The 20,489-nt window shown below is 43.8% G+C and overlaps 1 protein-coding gene and 1 pseudogene across 1 annotated transcript; both read right to left on the bottom strand.

The window, feature by feature from the left end:
• LOC119287228 overlaps positions 1-4,244 on the bottom strand; it is an 8,756-nt pseudogene extending 4,512 nt beyond the window's left edge.
• Positions 4,245-12,447: 8,203 nt separating this feature from the next.
• LOC119289338 (aquaporin PIP2-5-like) lies at positions 12,448-13,569 on the bottom strand. The gene has a single exon (XM_037568688.1). It carries the CDS (start codon positions 13,535-13,537, stop codon positions 12,662-12,664), a length of 876 nt encoding a protein of 291 aa, XP_037424585.1. The 5' UTR covers positions 13,538-13,569; the 3' UTR covers positions 12,448-12,661.
• Between the last annotated feature and the right edge of the window lie 6,920 nt (positions 13,570-20,489).

Below are 20,489 nucleotides of genomic sequence, written 5' to 3'. Positions count from 1 at the left end.
GCGCTCACATTCACACTGCTCAGGAGGAAACGGAAGGCAAACATTAATCTTAGCTAGGGCTACTGTGGTATGTTCTTCAGGAGATGACACTCATGGCTTGGGGTCTGACAGAGTGGAATGCTCCCTTCGTCCCAATTTACATGGCGACCTTGCATTTCATGATTGAAAATTGACCATCAATTTGAAAAATAATATGTGAGTCACATGTCATAAAAATTGTACCACTGGAAACATTTGGAGTATGAATTGAATGATAATTTTTGTGACATATAACTCATGTTTTTATCGACCAAATTGAAGGTCAAAGTTAAACCTTGAAATATGTGGACACCGTGTAAATAGGGAAGGAAGAAATACAATAATTTTGAATAGTGCTACCATATGCACTTGGCCCATGGTTATGTCTTATCTGAGCCAGATTCACGTGAACCACATAAAGGAATATGAATCATCTCTCGTCATTTATTCCTGTCAACTGTCTCTCTCAATACCATCGCCGGGAGGGGCCTGGCATGTGTGACCACCTTTGCAGCCCTAAGGGACTAAACCTAAATCCCTCTCCCGAAGCCTAGCCTCCCTTAGTCCATCATCCCCGCATAGCTGCCCGGTGCCACCCTCTCTCTTCCCCATATTGACCACATGACCCGTCGCCGCCGCCAATTGCCACTTCACCAGCAGCCGTTTGCTAGCCCGATCCTACTGGCCCGCCCTATATCTCTCCTATTCGGCTATTCCCCATGGTCGCTCGCTGCCCCGCTCCTCCGGGCCGTGCACACTAGAACGCTGGCACTGTCCCGACCTCGCCTCTGGTTGGTACTAGTAGTCATTGGTCACAACACCTCCCTAAGCTACCTATCCCTGTGTCGTGGCGCCTTCCCAATCTCTCCTGTCATCCAGTGACCACGCAACCACCGTCGTACAATGTTGTTGCATCAACAACTCAGAAAGGGCAGGAATCCTCTGCGGGTATCGCGGACGAGGAAAAGCTTGCCCTGTGAGTGGGGATAGGGACGAGTAGTGGGCGGGGGCGGGGAATACACGACAATACCTGGTCGGGTTTCTCACTGTTAGTTTGAAGTCAATTAAATTTTATGAGTTTGTCGCCATTCCCAAGATCACTGTAGTCATGGTCCATGGAATCACAATAATGATGTGGGCTGCCTAGAGGACAACCCAGAAGATTCTAGACTACCGGAGGGCCATGGGCAGAGTGTAAGGATTAGTGCTCATGGTCACGCTCACACACACCACCTAGTGCGCTTGCACTGTAATTTCTTTGTTTCTATAACCAGCTTGTGAACTTTTATATCGATCCAGGTTTGTTCCCGCAAAACTATTGTGTTGTAATGTTAACCTGGTAGCTCTAGCAAATGACATCTTGTAGTTTGATACTCCACTAAGTTAAGATATCGTTCGAAAGCCTTATTGCTAAACTTATTAAATTAATATACATGTAGGGGGGATGTATCTTCCATTGCAAAAAAAGTGGCGGGTTGCCAAAGTAATGCCACAAATTCTCACTAGAAAAGAATAGTACCATCCACATAATTTGGTGGACTCTAACTAGGATTGAATCACCATCATATATATGTTCTAATTTTGTGGCACACAATCGAGACATTAAATCCAGGAATCGAAGGATAAGAAAGAATGTAAAACTAAAAAAATATAAAAGGACAAGGAAGAATCTAAAATTAAAAATATATAAACCCAACGTAGTCAAAATAAATGACCTAGTAAAGTATAAAAATGAAGTTATCAATGCTAATAATAAATGAAAAATTTGGAGATGGATATATGAAATCATTAACATAAATGAAAAGTCAAAGTGTAGGGACTAATCTAAACCATACCAGAGTACAATTTATGAAAGCGTGTTCTCGTCTATAAATAGAGTAAAAAAACATAATGGTAAAAATGAACCAGCTATACAACGGTACAAGAGAAATGGTGTCTATAGGTACTAACCAAAGCGGATCCTGGAATCCGAAGAAAGGACATCCCCAAAAGGTAGTTGATGCACCTTTGACCATCGTGCCTTGAATTAATGTATCCAAGTGCATTCCATTGCCGGATTAGACGATTGCTGTCCATGACAAAGCCCTTGGAGAAGGCTGCCAAGTACGTGAAACACATTCTGAATTCTTTCTTCATGCAGTAATAGCTCAGCATTAGACTCTCTAATGTTTCCTGCTGATGTTCTTCTTGAAAATCCAAAACAACCTTGGTGTCCCTTATATGTTCCCATGCCCCCACGGTCCTTAGCTCTGACATTACTTGCCCAAGAGCATTTGCCACGAGCGGTAATCCTCCACACTTGGCTGCAATCTGCTTTCCAATTTCTTCCAAGCCAGTATGGTCATCATCAGGCCTAAATGCCCTTTGCTTCATTAATTCCCAACAGTCACCAGGTTCTAAAACATCCAACTCTATTATTTCAGACTCTGGAACTGGGCAAATTTTCCTCTCATTTGCAAGAAAACCAGTGCGTAATTGTTGCACTACGCGTAGGTTTCGGGTGGTTACTATAACACGGCTGCCCTTTCGGCCATGCTGTAACATCTCCTTGAGCCTTTCAAGATTATTTCCATCTTCTTCCCAGAGATTATCCAGAACAATCAAGTATCTTCTAGTAGCAAGTTCTTTTTTCAGACGATGAAACTGCAAATCACAGTTGTCAAGGTTGATAGTGTCATCCATCATTCTTTTCAGGATGACACTCCCAATTTTGTGCAAATCAAACTGCATGGACACATTAACCCATATTGAGATGTCAAAGACACTGACCCTCTTGTCTGCAAGAACTGATTCAGCCAATGTTGTCTTGCCTATGCCACCAAGGCCGACAACTGGAATGATGGAGATATCCTGGTTAGCTTCTTCACTTGTGAGTAGCAGGCTGATTATCTTCTCCTTGTCGATACCCCTGCCCACCATTCCAGTTTTCATGCCAGCAACATTCCAGTTGGCTGCAAGTGTTTCATTGTTTCTGCTCCCTTCTCCCCTTGCTTCCTGCGGCACAAGACTGAGCCTCGTTCTGCCCTCCTTTTCAATTGCGTCTATTTTTTCCATCACCTTCTTCATCTTGTGGGGCATGGTCATTCGCTGCAGGAGTTGATTGTTTCTGGAAAACCATAAGCTGACCTGCAAAGATAAAAGAGTTTAAGTTAATAACTTCAGTCTCTAAGCACATCTTTTTTCGGATTCTCATCTGCCTGGCTGATTGAGAAGGACGCATGTTGGTTACAAAAGAAGGGATATGTAAAGATGGGCTATGGCATAATCAGATCAAAAAAGCTACACTTACGGGCAGCACACAGGCAAATTAACTTACGGACTAGCTCCTAACCAATCCCTTCGCCCCCTGATTTACACAAAGACATTTGCTCCAACCACAATAAACGCAGAATGGATTTATTCACACAAAAAAAAGGAACGCAGAATGGATCCCTATCTTTTTAGATTAGATGAAGAAGAATAAACATCTCAGATATCCCATTAAATTAGCAGGAAAATACTGAGTAGTCTCTGGAGGCCTCTGCACAGACCGCAGCTCACCGCCGAGACGAATGCCGAAAGATGGCTTCTTCTCCTGAAACCGATACTGTGTTGCCCCGTGCTTGCTGGCCACCGCTGTGGAGGGATTGACATCTCAGCCGTTCGTTGAGACGACTCGCTCGCTGTTGGTCGTTGGATAATTCCATGGTGCAGCCCTAACAGCGAGACAAACCTACAATACGGAAGCCGCAAGAGGGGCGTACGGCCAGCGACGAGGAGAGGGAAAGTAGAGTTACCTTGGGTTGGCTCTTCTTGATGAGCTCGTTGGCTTCCAACTCATCCAGCACGTCCTCCACATCATAGGCCACACGCTTAAACTTGGTAAGCCACCGCTCGTACACTCTTCCGTCTTCTCGTCCTCCTCGACGCGACCTCTCGTCGGCATCACCCAGCACGGCCTCCACATCTTTCATCTTCTCCCCCAACTTCAACACGTCGTCTTTGTACCTCCACTGCAGAGTGACCTCTGACACGACGTAGCTGCCCAGCTCGCCGCCCAGCTTGTCGAGGACCTGCTTCCCCACAGCAGCCGCAATCACGCTCATGGCGATGGCGATGGGAATATTGCTCCTGTGCTGTGCTTGTGAATTCTCTGTGGGGTTAGAATCAGATTAGGCAGGCCTTTGATTGCTGTGTGAGCATTGGGCTCAAAACAAGAGACAAGGAGGCCTTTCTGCTTTGCTTTGCCTGGGCATCGAAATTAGGATGCTGATGATGGAACCAAAGTTGCAACAAGCCACGCTTTTCAAAAAGCATAATGGATGGAGTGGGCATCTTTCTTTTCTTCAGTCCAGAGACATTCTAGAATGTGTGTGCACTGGCCGGTGCGCATCTGAACATGTAAACTAACTGCCACTTGCCATGCTTGACGAATATACTAATAAATCGTTGTGAGGTGCTTATTGCTTAAAGTAGTGAGGTGCCGAACCACTTTATTTCATTTGTTGGTGATGCAGAACATGAAGCGGATTGCAGAAATTTTAGAGAGCCCTTTGCAAACACTAACAGCAGAACGAAATAGTTGGGTTTCTGAATTGCTGAAACTGTAATAGCCCAATCTGTCTATGAACGAACATTAACTGCTTGAAGGATGTGACTGAAGTTTCAAGGGGACATATTCAGAACAGATGTGTACCTGTGACACTGAGAAAAGAGAGCAGATGTTGATCCCCACTAAATATGCTCGTTCCCAGACCCTTTAAAAAGTCACCTCCTGCTGCAGATGATGAATTTCGTAGCACGCAATTCCAACTGAATTAACAGCAGAGGCAAGAGTTTATGAAAGAAACGAGCACATGATAATTGATCCTTTTCTTGGGGCAAGCTGCATTGTGTGAGCATTGATTGGGTTGAAGAGAGAGACAATGAATCCCTTTTGATTTTGTTTGCTTGGGCCAGGGCATTCAAATTAAAATATTGATGATAGATTGGAGTGGGCATCTTTCTTTTCTTCGGTCCAACTCCTAAGACATTCTATCTATGCGTGTCTGCCCATGAGATGAGATACATAAAGTGCCACTGGATATGTTAACTAAATGGTTAAAGGAAAGCAGTGCCCCCTTCACAATCATGCTAATTTCTTAAAGCAGTTGTCGAACCATTATAGTATTTCATTTTCGACGCAGAAGATGAAGCAGGCTGTTGAAATTTAAGAGCGCTTGGGACTACAAGAAGCCCTCTGCAAACACAAAGAGCAGAATGTGACGACAAATAGTTGGATCTCTTCCCTCCTCAGCTGAAAGCCTGAAATGGTAAGAATCAGAAGCCAACCCGATCAGTGTATAACGACGTTAACATCGAAAGACATCGCTGCTTGAAGGCTGACTGAGGGTGCAAGAAGATGTATTGAGAACAGACGCGTAGCGTAGATGACCATACAAAGAAAGTAAATAACAAATTTACTGCTTGATATCCCCGACATGTTATATCCCCATTTAACATGCTTATTCCCGGATCTTTTGAAAAGTCGCGAATTAATCTCGTCCTCCTGTTGCAGCTGATGAACTTCGTATTTCGTAGCAGATCCATCCATCTGAAAGAAACAAATCACTGGGAGGCAACAAGTAGTTAGAACATGGAAGATTTAGTGCACATAGAACATGGAAACTATAGAACACAACATACATAAAAAGGACAGAAGAAGCAGGAAGAGGCCCCAAAGCTGTCTCCATAGCTTCCTTTCCACACTGGCCGGCGGTTCATCGAGCACCTCACAGAGCCCAGATCCAGGCCGCCGCCGCCGCTGCGCAGCAGCTCTGTCCGCCGAGTAAGAGTTTTCCTGTTTGTCGAGCGACTTTTTTTTTCCTTTTCTTTCGAGGAAAAATAAATAACGTGACTCATATGTAGGAATATACTAATCTTTATGTGTTTTCTTAGATCAGCTCGTCCACGCACGACACTAGAGTGAAGCATAGTAGCTTCGTTCTTGCATAGAAAATGCTTACGAGTATATTTATGCCGCGAGTATTAATTCACCCTTCTTACAGAATTTGTACACGTTGGATGAGATATACTACCTTCCTCCTGGTTTATTGGTTCTCATTGTATTTCGTGCCAAATTTTGAACATAGATTTAACTAATAAAATATTCATGCATGTTAGCAAAAATTATATCATTGAAAATTAGGTTCAAAAACAAATCCAACGATATAATTTTTGTTGACATGCATTAACATTTTATTAATTAAATATTTGGTCAAAAATTGGCGCAAATTACAAAAGAGACCAATAAACGAGGACAAAGATAGTATCTCTTAGTTTGGGTAATGCTTCCATTATCTTCTATATCTGCATTACTCATCTAACTTGGAAAGGATGCTGGTCTACCATGCTAGGCCGAACGATGTGGTAAATGTCATACGTTTTGATTGGATGGCGTTAGCTCGTCCGTCCAATTGTGTTGCACATCTATGATTTCAACCAGAGTCGATGATAGATGGGTCTCGTTAACTGTTAGGTCGTGTGGGGTCGAGTAAACGAGATGGGTTTTTCCCTGGTTTGGGTGCAATTGGATTATGTGGATGAGTAAAAACCCTAGCCTCCACACGTACACAGTAAAAAAATCCCCACTCTCCTCCGCCCCGCCGCCTCCCGTCTGTTCCTGGGAGCTCGCCCGCTCACCTTCCACCATCCTTGCAGCGGCAGGGGAAGATGGAGAGGATTGAAGGATCTTGCGCACCCCTCGCATGTTGTCATTCTTCGAGCATTGTCATCGCAGTTCGTAGCTTCGAAAAGGTGAGCTCTTCTCCTCTCCTTTTCTCCTCCCCCAACTTTCTTCTCTTCCTCCCTGCTCCTCCTCCAATCTCTCTCACCAAGGATTCAAGCATGAGACTTGCACACGTAAGATTCACAAGGCATGCGACCAACTATGATTTGGTGGTGCACGTGGTGTGCCCTAGCCTGAAAAATATATGTTCGATCTGCACAGTGATAGCATGCGCCTGCTGCAGCCATGTGGTTCTTGAGTGTATGTTGCTTGCTAAAAAAATTATAGTGGTTTGACTTGGTTTTCATGGTGGTACTTTCCCCTGTTGTATCCTTTTTTATTTGCTAGCTTTGATGCTTTGATTTGTTGTCTTGGCTAACAGGAGGAGGAGGGAGAGAGGGAGGGCAAAGAAGTAGGAGGAAGATAGATTCTTAGCGCACGGATGTTCCATGTAAATTGGTATATTTATCTCCCTGTTTCCAGAAACCCCTCCATACGAAAATTTGCAATGCCGCTTGATTATTTGGTATGTTGTTAATATAGTGGTATGGTTAGGTTGAAATAGTGGTGGCAGGGTGTGTGTGCAAGTTTACCGGTTAGTGAGGGATAATATCCATATGCATGTTGTTTGTTTGGTGTAGGAAGTGTTCAGCAATGGACATCTCTTACTTTGAATTGAAGTGTTGGTCTTGCTACCGAGTTAAATATGGAATCATGTAGGTATTCTTATGCCCCAATCCTTCATTAAGCGCAAGTAAATTTGCATGATGTGTCTTTTACTTGCAGATGTATCCCACTAAGGTGCACCATGCACAACCACTCTGAGAAGGTGATGGCCTTGCCGTCGTGGGCTTTGCTTCTTTTCTTTCCATGTTCAAGTGCTAATTATTAATTGCCTATTGGAGTTGATCGTTGATTGGGCCACAGGCAGAGGAGCGGAATTGGAGAACATGGTGACGACCTTGGTTGCCGCTGTGAGCTTTTCTTTTCTCTTCTTGCCCTTTTCAATAGCTAATTATTAATTTCTTGTTGGGTTTGATCATTGATTGGGCCACAGCGGCAGAGGAGCAGGATCGGCAAGAAGATTTCCAGAGCCTGATACCCAATTCCAACAAGGTCATGATCTTTTTCTTTCTTTCGTTGTCCCTGAATTCGGGGTCGCCGAGTTCGTGTTTGTGATGAATTAATGGGCTATGTTTGTGTTGGATTGCGGGATTACATGCTAACAAGTAATTGATGAACCAATATATGATCTAATGTGGACTGGATCGGCAAGGGAATTGTGAAGCTGCATATTCAGTTCTTTGTGAGGTGCTTACTTGCTTCAACTTATACGAGTATGAAGGTTCCATTGTCTGTATTTCGTAGATTGTATATATGTAGAAGCTCCTCCGCGAGCGGCAGGCAATCATTGGACAAGGTTGTCGTGGCCCTCCGGTACCGTTCCACCGCTGGAGGGACCACGACGTCGACGATGACAACCATGATGACGGCAATGACGGCGACGGCGGCGCGGCAGGGCAGGGCGGCCACACATACGAGGTGGTCGTCCGGTATAGGTTTTAGATTTTTTTTTCATAGTTTTTTTGTTATACGGTTGAAATATCGACCTTTTTATGTAAATTATAACCGGACTTGAATGAAATCCGCCATGTTTGAATAAATTTCGTCCGGTTAGTTTGAATTGTTGGCCAAATGTATACGGGCAGCATTGGATGGCTCTCCCCCATATTCATGTATGTGGATTGGCCCCCTCTTGTCCACGGACAAATGCGGGAGAAAATTTGCGCGTCGCCTAGTCCCCAAACATGGCTCTCCAAACTCATATGCTACTTGACGATGTATGAGCAATGCTTGCTATACTCTTGTCCTAGTTCCCATCGGTATTGATCGATCCACGCCGTTTGAATCTCCGTGAATGGACATATATGTATGCTATAATATTGGCCTAATTTCATCAGTGTAGATAACAAGAGCTCTTGGTTACTTAGGACACTTCATTTATTATTCGCACGGTTGAGAGCTAGCTTGAGTGTGTACTTATATTTATTTTGATTTTTGATTTTTAGTGTACTTATTTAACTACTCCTACATCATAAATATTCAAAATAGCTATATGACATTTATTTATGAAACATATCTGTATTTATTTTATTTTATAGTGTTTCGACCGTTGAATATAAAAGGAAATGCCTTCTTTTTAACTTGTGCCTGACTAGCCATATTCTTCTCTCCCTCCTTTCACCCCCTCCCTCATTTTCCCTCTGAACCGACCATCAAGTGCTCCTATTTGATGCCTGAGACCGTCTAATAGGTGACCCAACGCCTGAAGCCAGGTGCAAATGGGCCCGCCCACGCTGCATGCTCATTTGAGCTGGTTTAGTTTTTTTTTCTCTGCAGTTTTAAAGGCGTTTTTTTAATAAACAATTTTAGGATTTTCGAAAGACCTAAAATATTTTAAAATCAATATATACATATATATTAGAAAAAAATGTATTTAATTTAAAAGTGCAGTCTATATTTAAAAAGTTCACTGTACATTATAAAAAAGTTCATGGTACGTTAAAAAAGTTAACTGTATTTATAAAAGGTTCACTATACTTAATAAAATCTTGAGTTTGTATATAGAAATTTTTCACTGTATATTGGAAAAAATTCAGCATATAATAAAAAATATTCACCTTACATTGAAACAATATAAATTGAAAACCAGAAAAACCCAGCGGAAACAAACTCAAAATAAAGAAACTGAGAGATGAGATATAAAAATGAAAATAAAAAATAAAAAGGGAATGAAAATTAAATCAAAAAATAGAAAACCAAAAAAATAAAAGAAAAACAGAAGAAAAAAACAGCACTAGACTGGCCGATTGCGTCTCAGCCGGTAGGTTGTGTGGTTGGAGGCTCCACCCAGGTTTGTGGGCCAAATAGGGATTGTGGATCTATTGGACATCCGTTGGTGATTTTTGATGAACGAAATGTGCATTTCTATGTCTGTTTATGTTCGTTTGATGATCTACATAGTTTTATTCATTTTGCATGCTTTAGTATGGATATAAAGTATCGGATATGAGATACATATATGTGAATGCCACGATTTAAGGAGCGCCTGGTCAGTGCCCACAGATGCATCCGCGGGTGTTTGAGGAGCGGGATTTGGTGGCCGCGCATGTAGATGCTCTTAAGCCTACACTGTTTTTTTTTTTTTTTTTGCGGGGATACCTACACTGTTTCTAATATGAAAGGCACGAGTTTTGTGTTATATACTCTCTTGATATATACCTACACTGATCTATCAAAATCTTTTGAGCAACATTCCACGGTGTAGTATGTACAAAAACCGGGTGGCGTTGGTGTGGGAAGGAGGGACCAGCAAGCAAGCTGCTCGTTCGTACGTACACCGGCACTGCCGACTAAAATTAAACATTTTACAGTAGATTATGTTTTGTTCTTGTTCCCCGGGAAACCCATGCATGTGACCAACTATGTACGTAAGCATAGGCATGCAACAAAATATTTAGGAGATCCAGAAAGCAATGTCTTCCTGCGTAGTACGTGTACACTGACTTTGCATATGCATGTGTATGGTCCCGGCCGGTTGACCACACCACACGGCCGGTATTATTTGTAAAAATCAGGGGAGAGAGATACTACTATACGGCCGGTATGAATCATGTGACACCATTCATTCCGATTCAAATTCAATTAGACGGCAGCAAGATTTGTCCATATATTTTCACACCGGCCGCCGGTCTCGATCACACTACTGCTGCTGCACAACTACGGCCCTTCACTGTGCTTGTTCCCCGGGAAACCCATGCACGTGAGCAGCATCCAGTGAATTTCAGCCATTGGGTAAGACTACAGAAATTCTACTCCCACCTACTTCCTCCGTCCGGAAATACTTGTCCTAAAAATGATTGTATCTAGACTTATTTTAGTTATAGATACATTCATTTTCAACCATTTCTAAGACAAGTATTTTCGGACGGAGGGAGTATTAGTTATACAGAAACTTGACGTACTGTGTGAGGAAGAATAACCACACAAATTAACCATCGACATATCGATCTAATAATGTGTAAGATTTTGTTAAATTGTTACTCCCCATTCCATACCTGTGACATAATCAATCCCCTACTAATCACATAAATTGTTTCTTCATTTCCTAGTTCTTTGGGTGTACTTGTGACACCTGGGTGTGGGGGCGCAATCACACTTTTCTGAGGGCATCCTGGGCCGCACGATTGCGTCACGATTCGGAAACCTGTTTGGCCTTTGCATATGTTTTAGTCCTTAATTAATTTAGATGGGTTCCATGCATGCCACATTTGGCATATGCCACGCATCTCACCTCCCATGTTTTTCTTTTAACTTTTGAATTTGAATCTATTATATCTTTTGAAACAAAAGTGCAATTTCTGCTTGTTTTGCATATCCATGTTCCTTGCGACGAGAGCTTTGAAACAAGAACAACCTTGAATAAGCTTTGACAAAATTTCAGAATTTCAGCAAGTCACAACTATTAAAACTTGATAACCATAAACCCTAAGCAGGAAATGAAACATGGTAAAACTTGGTAGGAGTATGTACTCCCAACATCTACAATTCTACATGTCACGGATGGGTTAAGAAGAGATAACTAAGACTAGTGAGATTGCGTGAAAAAAGGAATAATGGTAGGAGAATAAGGAATGGTACTGTCGACGATGATGCATGCATGATTGTTTTTGCATGTAGCTGCATGCATGGCCTTGTCTGGGCCTCTCTTCGAGTCTGTCTGTCTCTCCGAGGAAGAAGCTAATCTAGGGACTGTGGAGCGCAGCGCACATACGTTGACACCTCGACTGGTCCAGCTAGACACGTACGCCCATGCAACGCCGCGGAACAAAGCAGTTGAAGTAAAGTGTCAAATACTAGGAGAATTACTATGCATTGCACGCAAGGTAATTCAGCTAATTTGGCGCCATGTATATATATGACCTGACACATTAATTCACGCATCAAATTCAGATCCAATTGAAAATTTGTCCACATTCACAACCCTGCGGGCAGTAGTACCCCCTGCATGTACGTGGTACGGTGGTCACTGCACCCTGCCTGTATGCTGTATGGCATGCATGCATGTACATGCAGATGCGGATCCGGTGCATGATGCTGATGAATGAACTAATTTACATAGGAACACTACTATATGACATATATAGGGTTTGAGAGAAACCACATGATGTATTAGCTTCAAGTTAATTTTTTGGGTTTTAAATTATAACTACACAGGAAAATTTGAAAGATTCCCGTAAAGCGCAAGTAATTTAGTGACCGGCCAATCTGGTTAAATTTCATACGAAATAGACATAGGGTTAACGTCTTGGTTTTAACTTCAAATCCTGTGTCCCAACTCAAACCGCATTGACAAAATTGAATTTTATCGCAGTAGACTAGCAATCATTCAGTGTAAAATGTCAACTAACATCAAATTACAAGGAGAGTGAAGAGAGATGACGTGACATAGAAAAAGAAAACATGAATGTGACGTGAGTGACACTGCTGATTAGGAAAAAAAGTGAGAGCCAAAACTGGTAAAATGAAAAATAAAAATAGTTGCAAAGTGAAAGTTGGAAAGTGAAGACAAGTACAAAAATCATGGGAAGTAGTATTTTGGTTTCTCTCACTAGATAGTCATGGCATGCATGGGGTGTGTTATCTCTTGCAGTAACTAGCTAACACTTAAGCCCAACACTAACATACAATACAATGCATACATACGTTCAGTAACACGACAACATACTAATTGACCAGCGATTTTAACAGCCACACGGTGGATCCATCCATAATGTGGATCTCGACTCATCTACTAGTAGATACGGAACGCATCAATGGATGGATGGATGGAAGTAGCTAGACTGCGCCATCGTAGTTGGACCGGAAGATGGAGCTGTTCCTGAGGATGTACTGGTGGTACACCATGGCCACGGCGGCGCCGATGAACGGGCCAACCCAGAACATCCACTGGTCGTCCCAAGCTTTCTTGTCGTTGTACACCACGGCGGCGCCAAAGCTCCTCGCCGGGTTGATACCGGTGCCGGTGACGGGGATGGTGGCGAGGTGCGCCATGAGCACGGCGAACCCGATGAGCAGCGGCGCCAGCACCGGGACGTGCGGGTCCCAGGCGATGCGCTTCGGGTCGGTCGCCGAGAACACGGTGTACACGAGCACGAAGGTGCCGGCAATCTCCGCGATGAGCCCCGCCGTCCTGGAGTATCCGGGCGCCAGCTCGTTGGCGCCGCCCCCGTAGAGCGCGTAGTGGTGGCCGCCGTGCACGGCCCTCACCAACGCCGCGCCGCAGATGGCGCCCACGCACTGCGCCACCATGTACAGGAAGGCTCGGGGAAGGGAGACCTTGCGCGCCAGAAGCAGCCCGAACGTCACCGCGGGGTTGATGTGGCCGCCGGAGATGCCGGCGGTGCAGTAGACAAGGACGGCGATCGTGCCGCCGAAGGCCCACGCGATGCCCAACACGCCGGCGCCGCTGCACGCCTGGGCGTCGGTCTGGCGCTTGTGGCCGACTACGGTGGCCAAGGCGACGTAAACGAAGAGCAGTGTAGCTGTGAACTCGGCGATGACGGCACGGTACAAAGACCACTTGCCCAGCTCGCCTGCGTCGACCAGCGGCGCCGGAGGAGGGTCCAGGTAGTCCTTGGCGCTGCCGTTGCTGATGACTTCGTTGTCCATGGCCTCCGGACTCAGCTTGCCCTGTGCTGCTGCCATAGGCATGATCAATCTCCGGCTCTCGGCTGATGAATCAAGGATCAATCGGCAATGATGGATGGAGATTGGGTGTCCATAACCTGGCAAGGATGCATGTATATATAGAGCATGGCCAGCATCAGTGAGCATGTATGGGTGCCCCACCATAGTGCCACGCACCATTTGCATCTTTTTATTACTGCGACAAGTGCCATTTACTACTGGTTTACAAGCCATACCTCTCTTTTTTGTATACTTTGGGAATCAACAAAAGGCGGAGCCAGCAGAGGGATCGGGTGGTCATGGAGATAGGGATAGTGAAAGGATCAAACTGGACCTAGAGGGGTGAATAGGGACAACTACTAATTTACTTTGATTATTAGCAAGTTTAGGCTACGTGGAAAAGTGTGGGCCAAAACAATGCTACGGTGAGATATACAAGTACATGATGCATGCAAGGTCAAGTGAGCAAAGTTAACCACAAGTAAATGAGTTACGGTTAGGAACAACCAAACACCACACAGACGAAGATGTATTCCGATGTTCACTTCCTTGAAAGAAAACTTGTCACCGTCAGAGGGGTAGGTGTTACCATGAAGGTTACCCTCTTATTCTTGTGATATCACCATGAAGGCAATTCTTAACCACTAGTGGTAGACCTTGAGGGGGAGTCCAAACTTTTACAAACAACGGGGTAAGTCACAAGTTGATTCCTCTCCTGGATGCGTGTTATGGAGAGAGGCGGGCAATATATTTCAACAAAGGACAATTTTTGATACAAGACTAGAAATCTATGCCGTTAGTCTCAGCTAGTACAGAGGTTTAGCCCCCTAAGAATAACAATTACTCAATAAACTCAAAGGCGAACCCAAATTCCTTCATTGGAAATATAGACCGGTGGCTCGTCTCTCTTTTCCTTCAAAGGAGTGGAATGATTTGACCAAGGGATGTAGAGGTTATGAAGCTTTTGCGATTTGGAAAATGGGGTATGGGAGCGTAAATAACTGTTTAAATTATAGGTAGTAAAAAGTAAAATAAATAAATAATTACAACAGGTGGAGAATATGAGAATATATCAAAATAACTGTTTAAATTATGTTAGTCGAAATACTTTCATTATCGCACATTGGTGAGATAGTTTTGAGCTGAGCCTTCAAAAGCATTTCATCAACGAGCACAAGCCGTGACATAATTTTTTTTTGCGGGGGACAAGCCGTGACATAATTAACCTCCCTGTATTTGTCCTACGCATTGTCTTTTGATTCCCTGCTCATGGATCTCATTCATCAGATGGGTTGTGTTGAGGCTATTTTCTTTTAGTGGTCTGCATGTGATGATCCAACTATTCCTCTCTTTATTTACTACTCTCTCCATTCCTAATTACTTGTCTATTTGTCTAGATACGGATGTATCTAAACATGTTTTTAGTGTTAAATATATTCGTATCTAAAAAAGTCTAAAGCAATTAATACGGTTGGTGAAAGTGAATCCTTCTCCCCGGCAATCGAGCAAGGACATTGCATGGCATCCATCGACATTGCAGGAATTGTAGAGGGGAAGGGCCAGACACGTACGCTGCCGACTAAAACCACACCAATTTGACGAAAATGCCCTCGGTCAGATCATTAAGCATACAAACGATAGGACAAAGGTACCCGCCACAAAATATGAAGCACACAAGGATTAATGGAGGACGGCGTAAGCTTAATTAGCGAGCTGTGGCATATTCCTGGATGTGTACGTCGTAGATCGGTATATGCATGCGACGCAGCATGGATGGACGGATGCAACTGGAGAACCCCCTCCGTTCCACAATACATGCCTTTTATTTGTCAAAATATAGATGTATCTAGACATGTTTTAGTGTATAGGTACATCCATTTTTAGACAAATGGAAGTCAAGTATTTTAAAACGGAGGGAGTACATGCGTGCAGCTGCCAGCACTATGCTATGCATGGCTCCCCGTGCTGTGTATTCCGGATGAACATGACTCTCCCATTCATGGGTGTTTTGCCAAATAAATATCCAGCGGTTGTTTTCTTTTTTCTTCCACCAACGGTCAACTTTTTTGTCTGGCGTCCAGCTGTGAGTTGCTAGCCTTTTTTTCCCACTGCTTCGTTTTCATAATCGCCGTACAAGTGCTTCGAAGGATGGCACCCTCAAATGTGACTTTGCCGACATGCTTAGCCGGTCATCGACAAGGAACCAGAGGATTACAACAAGTTGAAGCAACCATCACTCGAAGCCTCAAATTTGCTGCTCTTGGTGACATCACATGATCTGACCTCCTAAGTCCCCATCCATCACTTCGTTTCGAGAGGCATCGCTTTTGGAGAAACAATTTCGCAGTTGGGGTGCTGCCACCAGGGTGGTTGATGTTGCTACATGACTATTAGGATCATGCCAATTGTTTTCATTTTTGTAAATAATTTGATGTGTGCATGATTCATGTCTTGACTAGCTCTGGAACATATTTTGTTGCAGAGGTGGGATGTACTCTTGATATTCATATGTTATCGTTATAAAGAGAATAAGGAGCAACGGTAACCACCGGACACAGGGCGAAGAACATGGTGATCAAGGTAGGATTTTTTAGCACGCCAATGAAAATAGTGGTGATGATGATTTTTGGCATGCCAAGTGTTCTATTATGTAATGACTATTCTTTAAATCATTAACTCCTTTGTACGAGCCACATTCAGTGGTATTGGACATTGGTGCCCGTGTCCCTGGATCGGATCATGAGCTTTAGCTATGTTTTCCTTTTTTGGCCGGTCCAAGCCCTACCGCCGTAGTGTTTTCCATTTGTAGTGTTTCGCATGTGTAATCTCCTGATTTGGTTCTCTGTGACCATCTTTGGCTATAAATAGGCTGGTATAATTGTTTCAACAAAATCATGTTTATGTAATCATTAACTTGGTCTTTTAATACTAGCTAGGTTCAAGCTGTAGAGTGAACAACCGACCTCGAATATATGAACCCAAAAGCTCGATGGAGCATCTCCTTAATATAGGTCTCCCTACTTGTGGGTGTTATACAACGGTGTGGCCAGTGTGCCAAGTAAGTGACTAAGTTGACCCCTCACAAAAAAAATGTACCGACAGAGTTGATGAAGTTAATGCATATGCGCCATGAGTAGTCCAGGCTTAAGGATTTAGATTAGATGACGTAGAATTTCAATATGCAAGGACAAAACAAATCTTTTTTTCATCATATAGACCAATTAAATCATTTGACATAAGAGCAAGTAATTGCAGGCGCATAGCCCGCTTACATGGCACTTTTGCCTCTGCGGCATAGAGAGACATGAACAAATTTGGAGAATGGGCTCCTTATGCAAGAGTCTGCCTCTACACATGCACCTAGGCAAATACAATAAATTTGAAGAAAGAGGAAAGAGAAGGTGGAAAAAAGTACTAGTCTTATAATCTACTTTATAGCCAACTTAACTGTATGATTGATTATAAATGTCGATTTTACATGACATATCAACATGCTGTAATGTTGGGGTATCTATATGTTGTATATGTTGAGGTAGCTATGCTAATTTTATATTTGTAAAATTAATTATCATGTGTGTTAAATGTACCTCATGTGTTGCGTTGTGCTTGTGCAACATGGATGGATGATTAATGGGCTCCCTCAGACTGGTCATAGTGGGAGTAACTTAGATAGTAACATAACACACACAAAAAGAAGTTTGTGTATGTGATATAAGTAGTTAGTGAGGAGATATGTGTTTGTGGTAAATATTTAATGTAACATAACGCAACCCAAAACAAAATAAATCTACGTCTAATAAATGAAGGATTAAGTGACCAGCCTCATTGAATGAACTATTAGCATAAGGTGAAGCTAGTGTAGCTAGGTAGGAGCATGTAGTTCTCTCCGCATCTACAGGACACAGAAGGGATGAGAAGAGACAATTTAGAGACTGGTGATTGATTGTTTGGAACATTGTCATTGGTGCGTGTGAATGAAGAAATGATGGATGGAGGATCGATGATCCATCATGCATGAATGATTGTTTTTGTACTCCCTCCATTTTTATTTACTATGCATATTAGTTTTTGATCAAAGTCAAACTTTATAAACTTTGACAAAGTTTAAAGACAAAAATATTAATATATACAATAACAAATCAATATCATTAGATTCAATATTGAATATACTTTCACATCATATAATTTTTTTACTGTAAATGTTCATGTTTTTTCTATAAACTTGATCAAACTTTGTGAAGTTTAACTTTAGTCAAATTTAATATGCAAAGTAAATAAAAATGAAGGAAGTATATAGTTACATGCATACATGGCCTGCTCTGGTCACACACACACACACACGAAGAGAGCGAGAGAGAGAGAGACAGGCACGCACTGCACTGTCACTGTAGGTACGTTGACAGATGAAGGAGACATGTACACATGCAACAGCACACACAATAATAGAAACTCATACAGACGCGCATACGGACTGTACACTGAAATGTACGTATATGTCGCATGCTAGCTAGGTAGCTGCAGCGTGAATCGATCTGGTCGGCATCGATCCGGTCCCCTCGGAACCATGCATGTGACGTGAGTTCGTACCTTTTTTGTTGTTTTTGCATGGTCACCACCACCTACTACCTACGTACTACCAACGGGTATACATATCTGTATACGTAGATCTTATATTTGAGATTAGAGATAGAGCGTGGAGTGCCACCCGTGCATCCAGGAGGCAAACTTAATTTGTACCAGGATCCATAGGCAGGAGTCTCCATCCATAGTCCTTACTGTGTAGAAACGAATGATGTATCTATCAATCTATTATAAATATACACATATCCGATCAATATGATATATCAAGAAGAGTTTACTCACTGTATGTACGTTGTCGTAGAGCAGCTAGCATACATGCATGAATAATACAACCAGCGGCAGTACCTAGCTAGACGCTAGTCTGCCGACATCGACATGCATACTTACGTGGCGTACCTACGTGGAGCTGGCCATGCATGTACGTGGCCCCATCACAAAACCCTTACGTGCAATGCAAACATCCAGAAAAGAGAAGGCGCAGACAGATCTGCTCAAACTTCCCGCGGCAAAGAGCCTCGTCACTGTCATGTCGCTCCCACTGCATCTCTACTAATAATTCTTCGTCCGTCACTCCAATCGTTCTTTCATTCTAAGCTTCAACCATGATCCCTGCATCATTGCAAATTAAGGACCTCTGTCCAAACAGTTAGCAATATTTCTTCTGATGCCACACTTTCCTTCCCTATGGGAAGAAATACTATACTGTTGGCCTGCCGGCCGTTTGCTGGGCTATCTGGTTGGCTAGAAATCGAGCCATCTTTGAGAAGAAACAGATTAAAACACCGTTTGAGATTGTGTTTTCCGTGTGCTCCTTTTTGCTATATTGGGCAGATCTTCAGCAAGGTGATGGAGTCAAGGAGCTGCGCAGTGGGGCGGCGATGGTCAGGTCAAGCACTATGTGCATGATGAAGATGTGCGAGGCGGCGAGGAGACCAATCGAGGGAGAATGATCTCGCAATCTCGCCTGCTTTCAGAGTTGCCGATGTCGCTTCCAGCTGCTGTCCGTTTTCTATTTGGCTCTTGTGATGAGCTTTTGGCTGTAATAGACTGTAGTATTTCAGGTTATCGTTGAACTATGGTGTTGTCAGGTTTTCGCCCCATGGCGTTCGTTTCGATGTCGGGCGAACGCGGTGGGTTTCCTGGCAGTGCCCGAACTCGCTGCACCTCTTTCCCTTTTCTCATGTTTGTTTCTCGGAACAATGTATTTCCGTTCATTTGCAATGGAAAGGGGTCATGCCCGGTTCGAAAAAAAAATCATTGCAAATTAAGAACATCTCCGACCAGAGATAGCGAATGTGCCTACAAAATTCCATCTGGGTCGTGGTATTTTGGGAAAACGCCTCCAAGAATAACTTGCGGTCCACAGCTATCTAAAAAAGCCTGTTAGGTCAACTCTAGCTGATCCCATAAAAATAGAGGAGCAAAATGGCGGAGTAAACTTAGTGAAGGATTTTTACTCCACTAAATGTTGGTCTCAGACCTAACTGAACTCCTAAATTTAGCGGAGTAAAACATTAATTTTCATAAGTTCAACATAAATTAGCTTTAAACAACCGAAATTCGACACATAATGTACATAATCATCCACCGAAACATAATCTAGTTTTTAAACCTAAACATGAACTTGAACTTAAAATGAAACATGAACTTAAACTAAAACTAAACATCGCCACCCTTATAGATGGTGAGTCAATCTGCCTGCGAAATCCCATCACCCATGGGGTCCGCCCTGTGCCATCGCTGCAGTCAGGGAAGAACCTCCGCCATTCTTCAAGGTTGAAGACCTCCTCGTCGTCACCGCAATCGTTGCTGCGGTGCTCCTCATTGTCTGAGAGGACGATGGCCTCCCCGTCAACCGCGCGCTCCTTGAAGATATTCCTCTCCGCCTCCACTACCTCGGCTTACTGGCGGCAGAGGTCCGCCATGTACTCATGTGTGGTGGCCTCCACCGTGGTGCACTCCCTCGCCTCTCGGTCCTCGTTTGCCACCGCCGCAGTCACAACCCCCGGTGGCGGCAGTTCGAGCTCGATGGGTGCCTCGCCCCATAGGAAGTTGAAGCGGGCAGCCACGCCGCGTAGTCGGACCTGCCACTGTTCGTACTCGAGGGCGGTGAGCTCGGCCGTGTAGAAGGAGTCGAGCCAGTGCCGCTTGTAGGTGTCACGGTTGGTGATCTCTGCCACCCACGTCCCCAACTCCTGCTGCTGGACGCAGAGGTAATTCCTCAATGGTTACCGCGGGGAGTTCACGGAAGCCAATGAGCCAATCCGATGAGGCCGCAACGTCGTGGCGGAGGCTGCAGCTTGAGGACGCACTTTGCTTGTGTCAGCGTGGATCCGCGCTGCAAATGGGCAGCGGGGACTGCCGGCGACGGGATCCGGCCATTGGGAGGAGGGGG

Source organism: Triticum dicoccoides, chromosome 4A, assembly GCF_002162155.2.
Source record: "Triticum dicoccoides isolate Atlit2015 ecotype Zavitan chromosome 4A, WEW_v2.0, whole genome shotgun sequence".
NCBI lineage: Eukaryota > Viridiplantae > Streptophyta > Magnoliopsida > Poales > Poaceae > Triticum > Triticum dicoccoides.
This window is presented reverse-complemented; position numbering and strand designations above follow the sequence as displayed.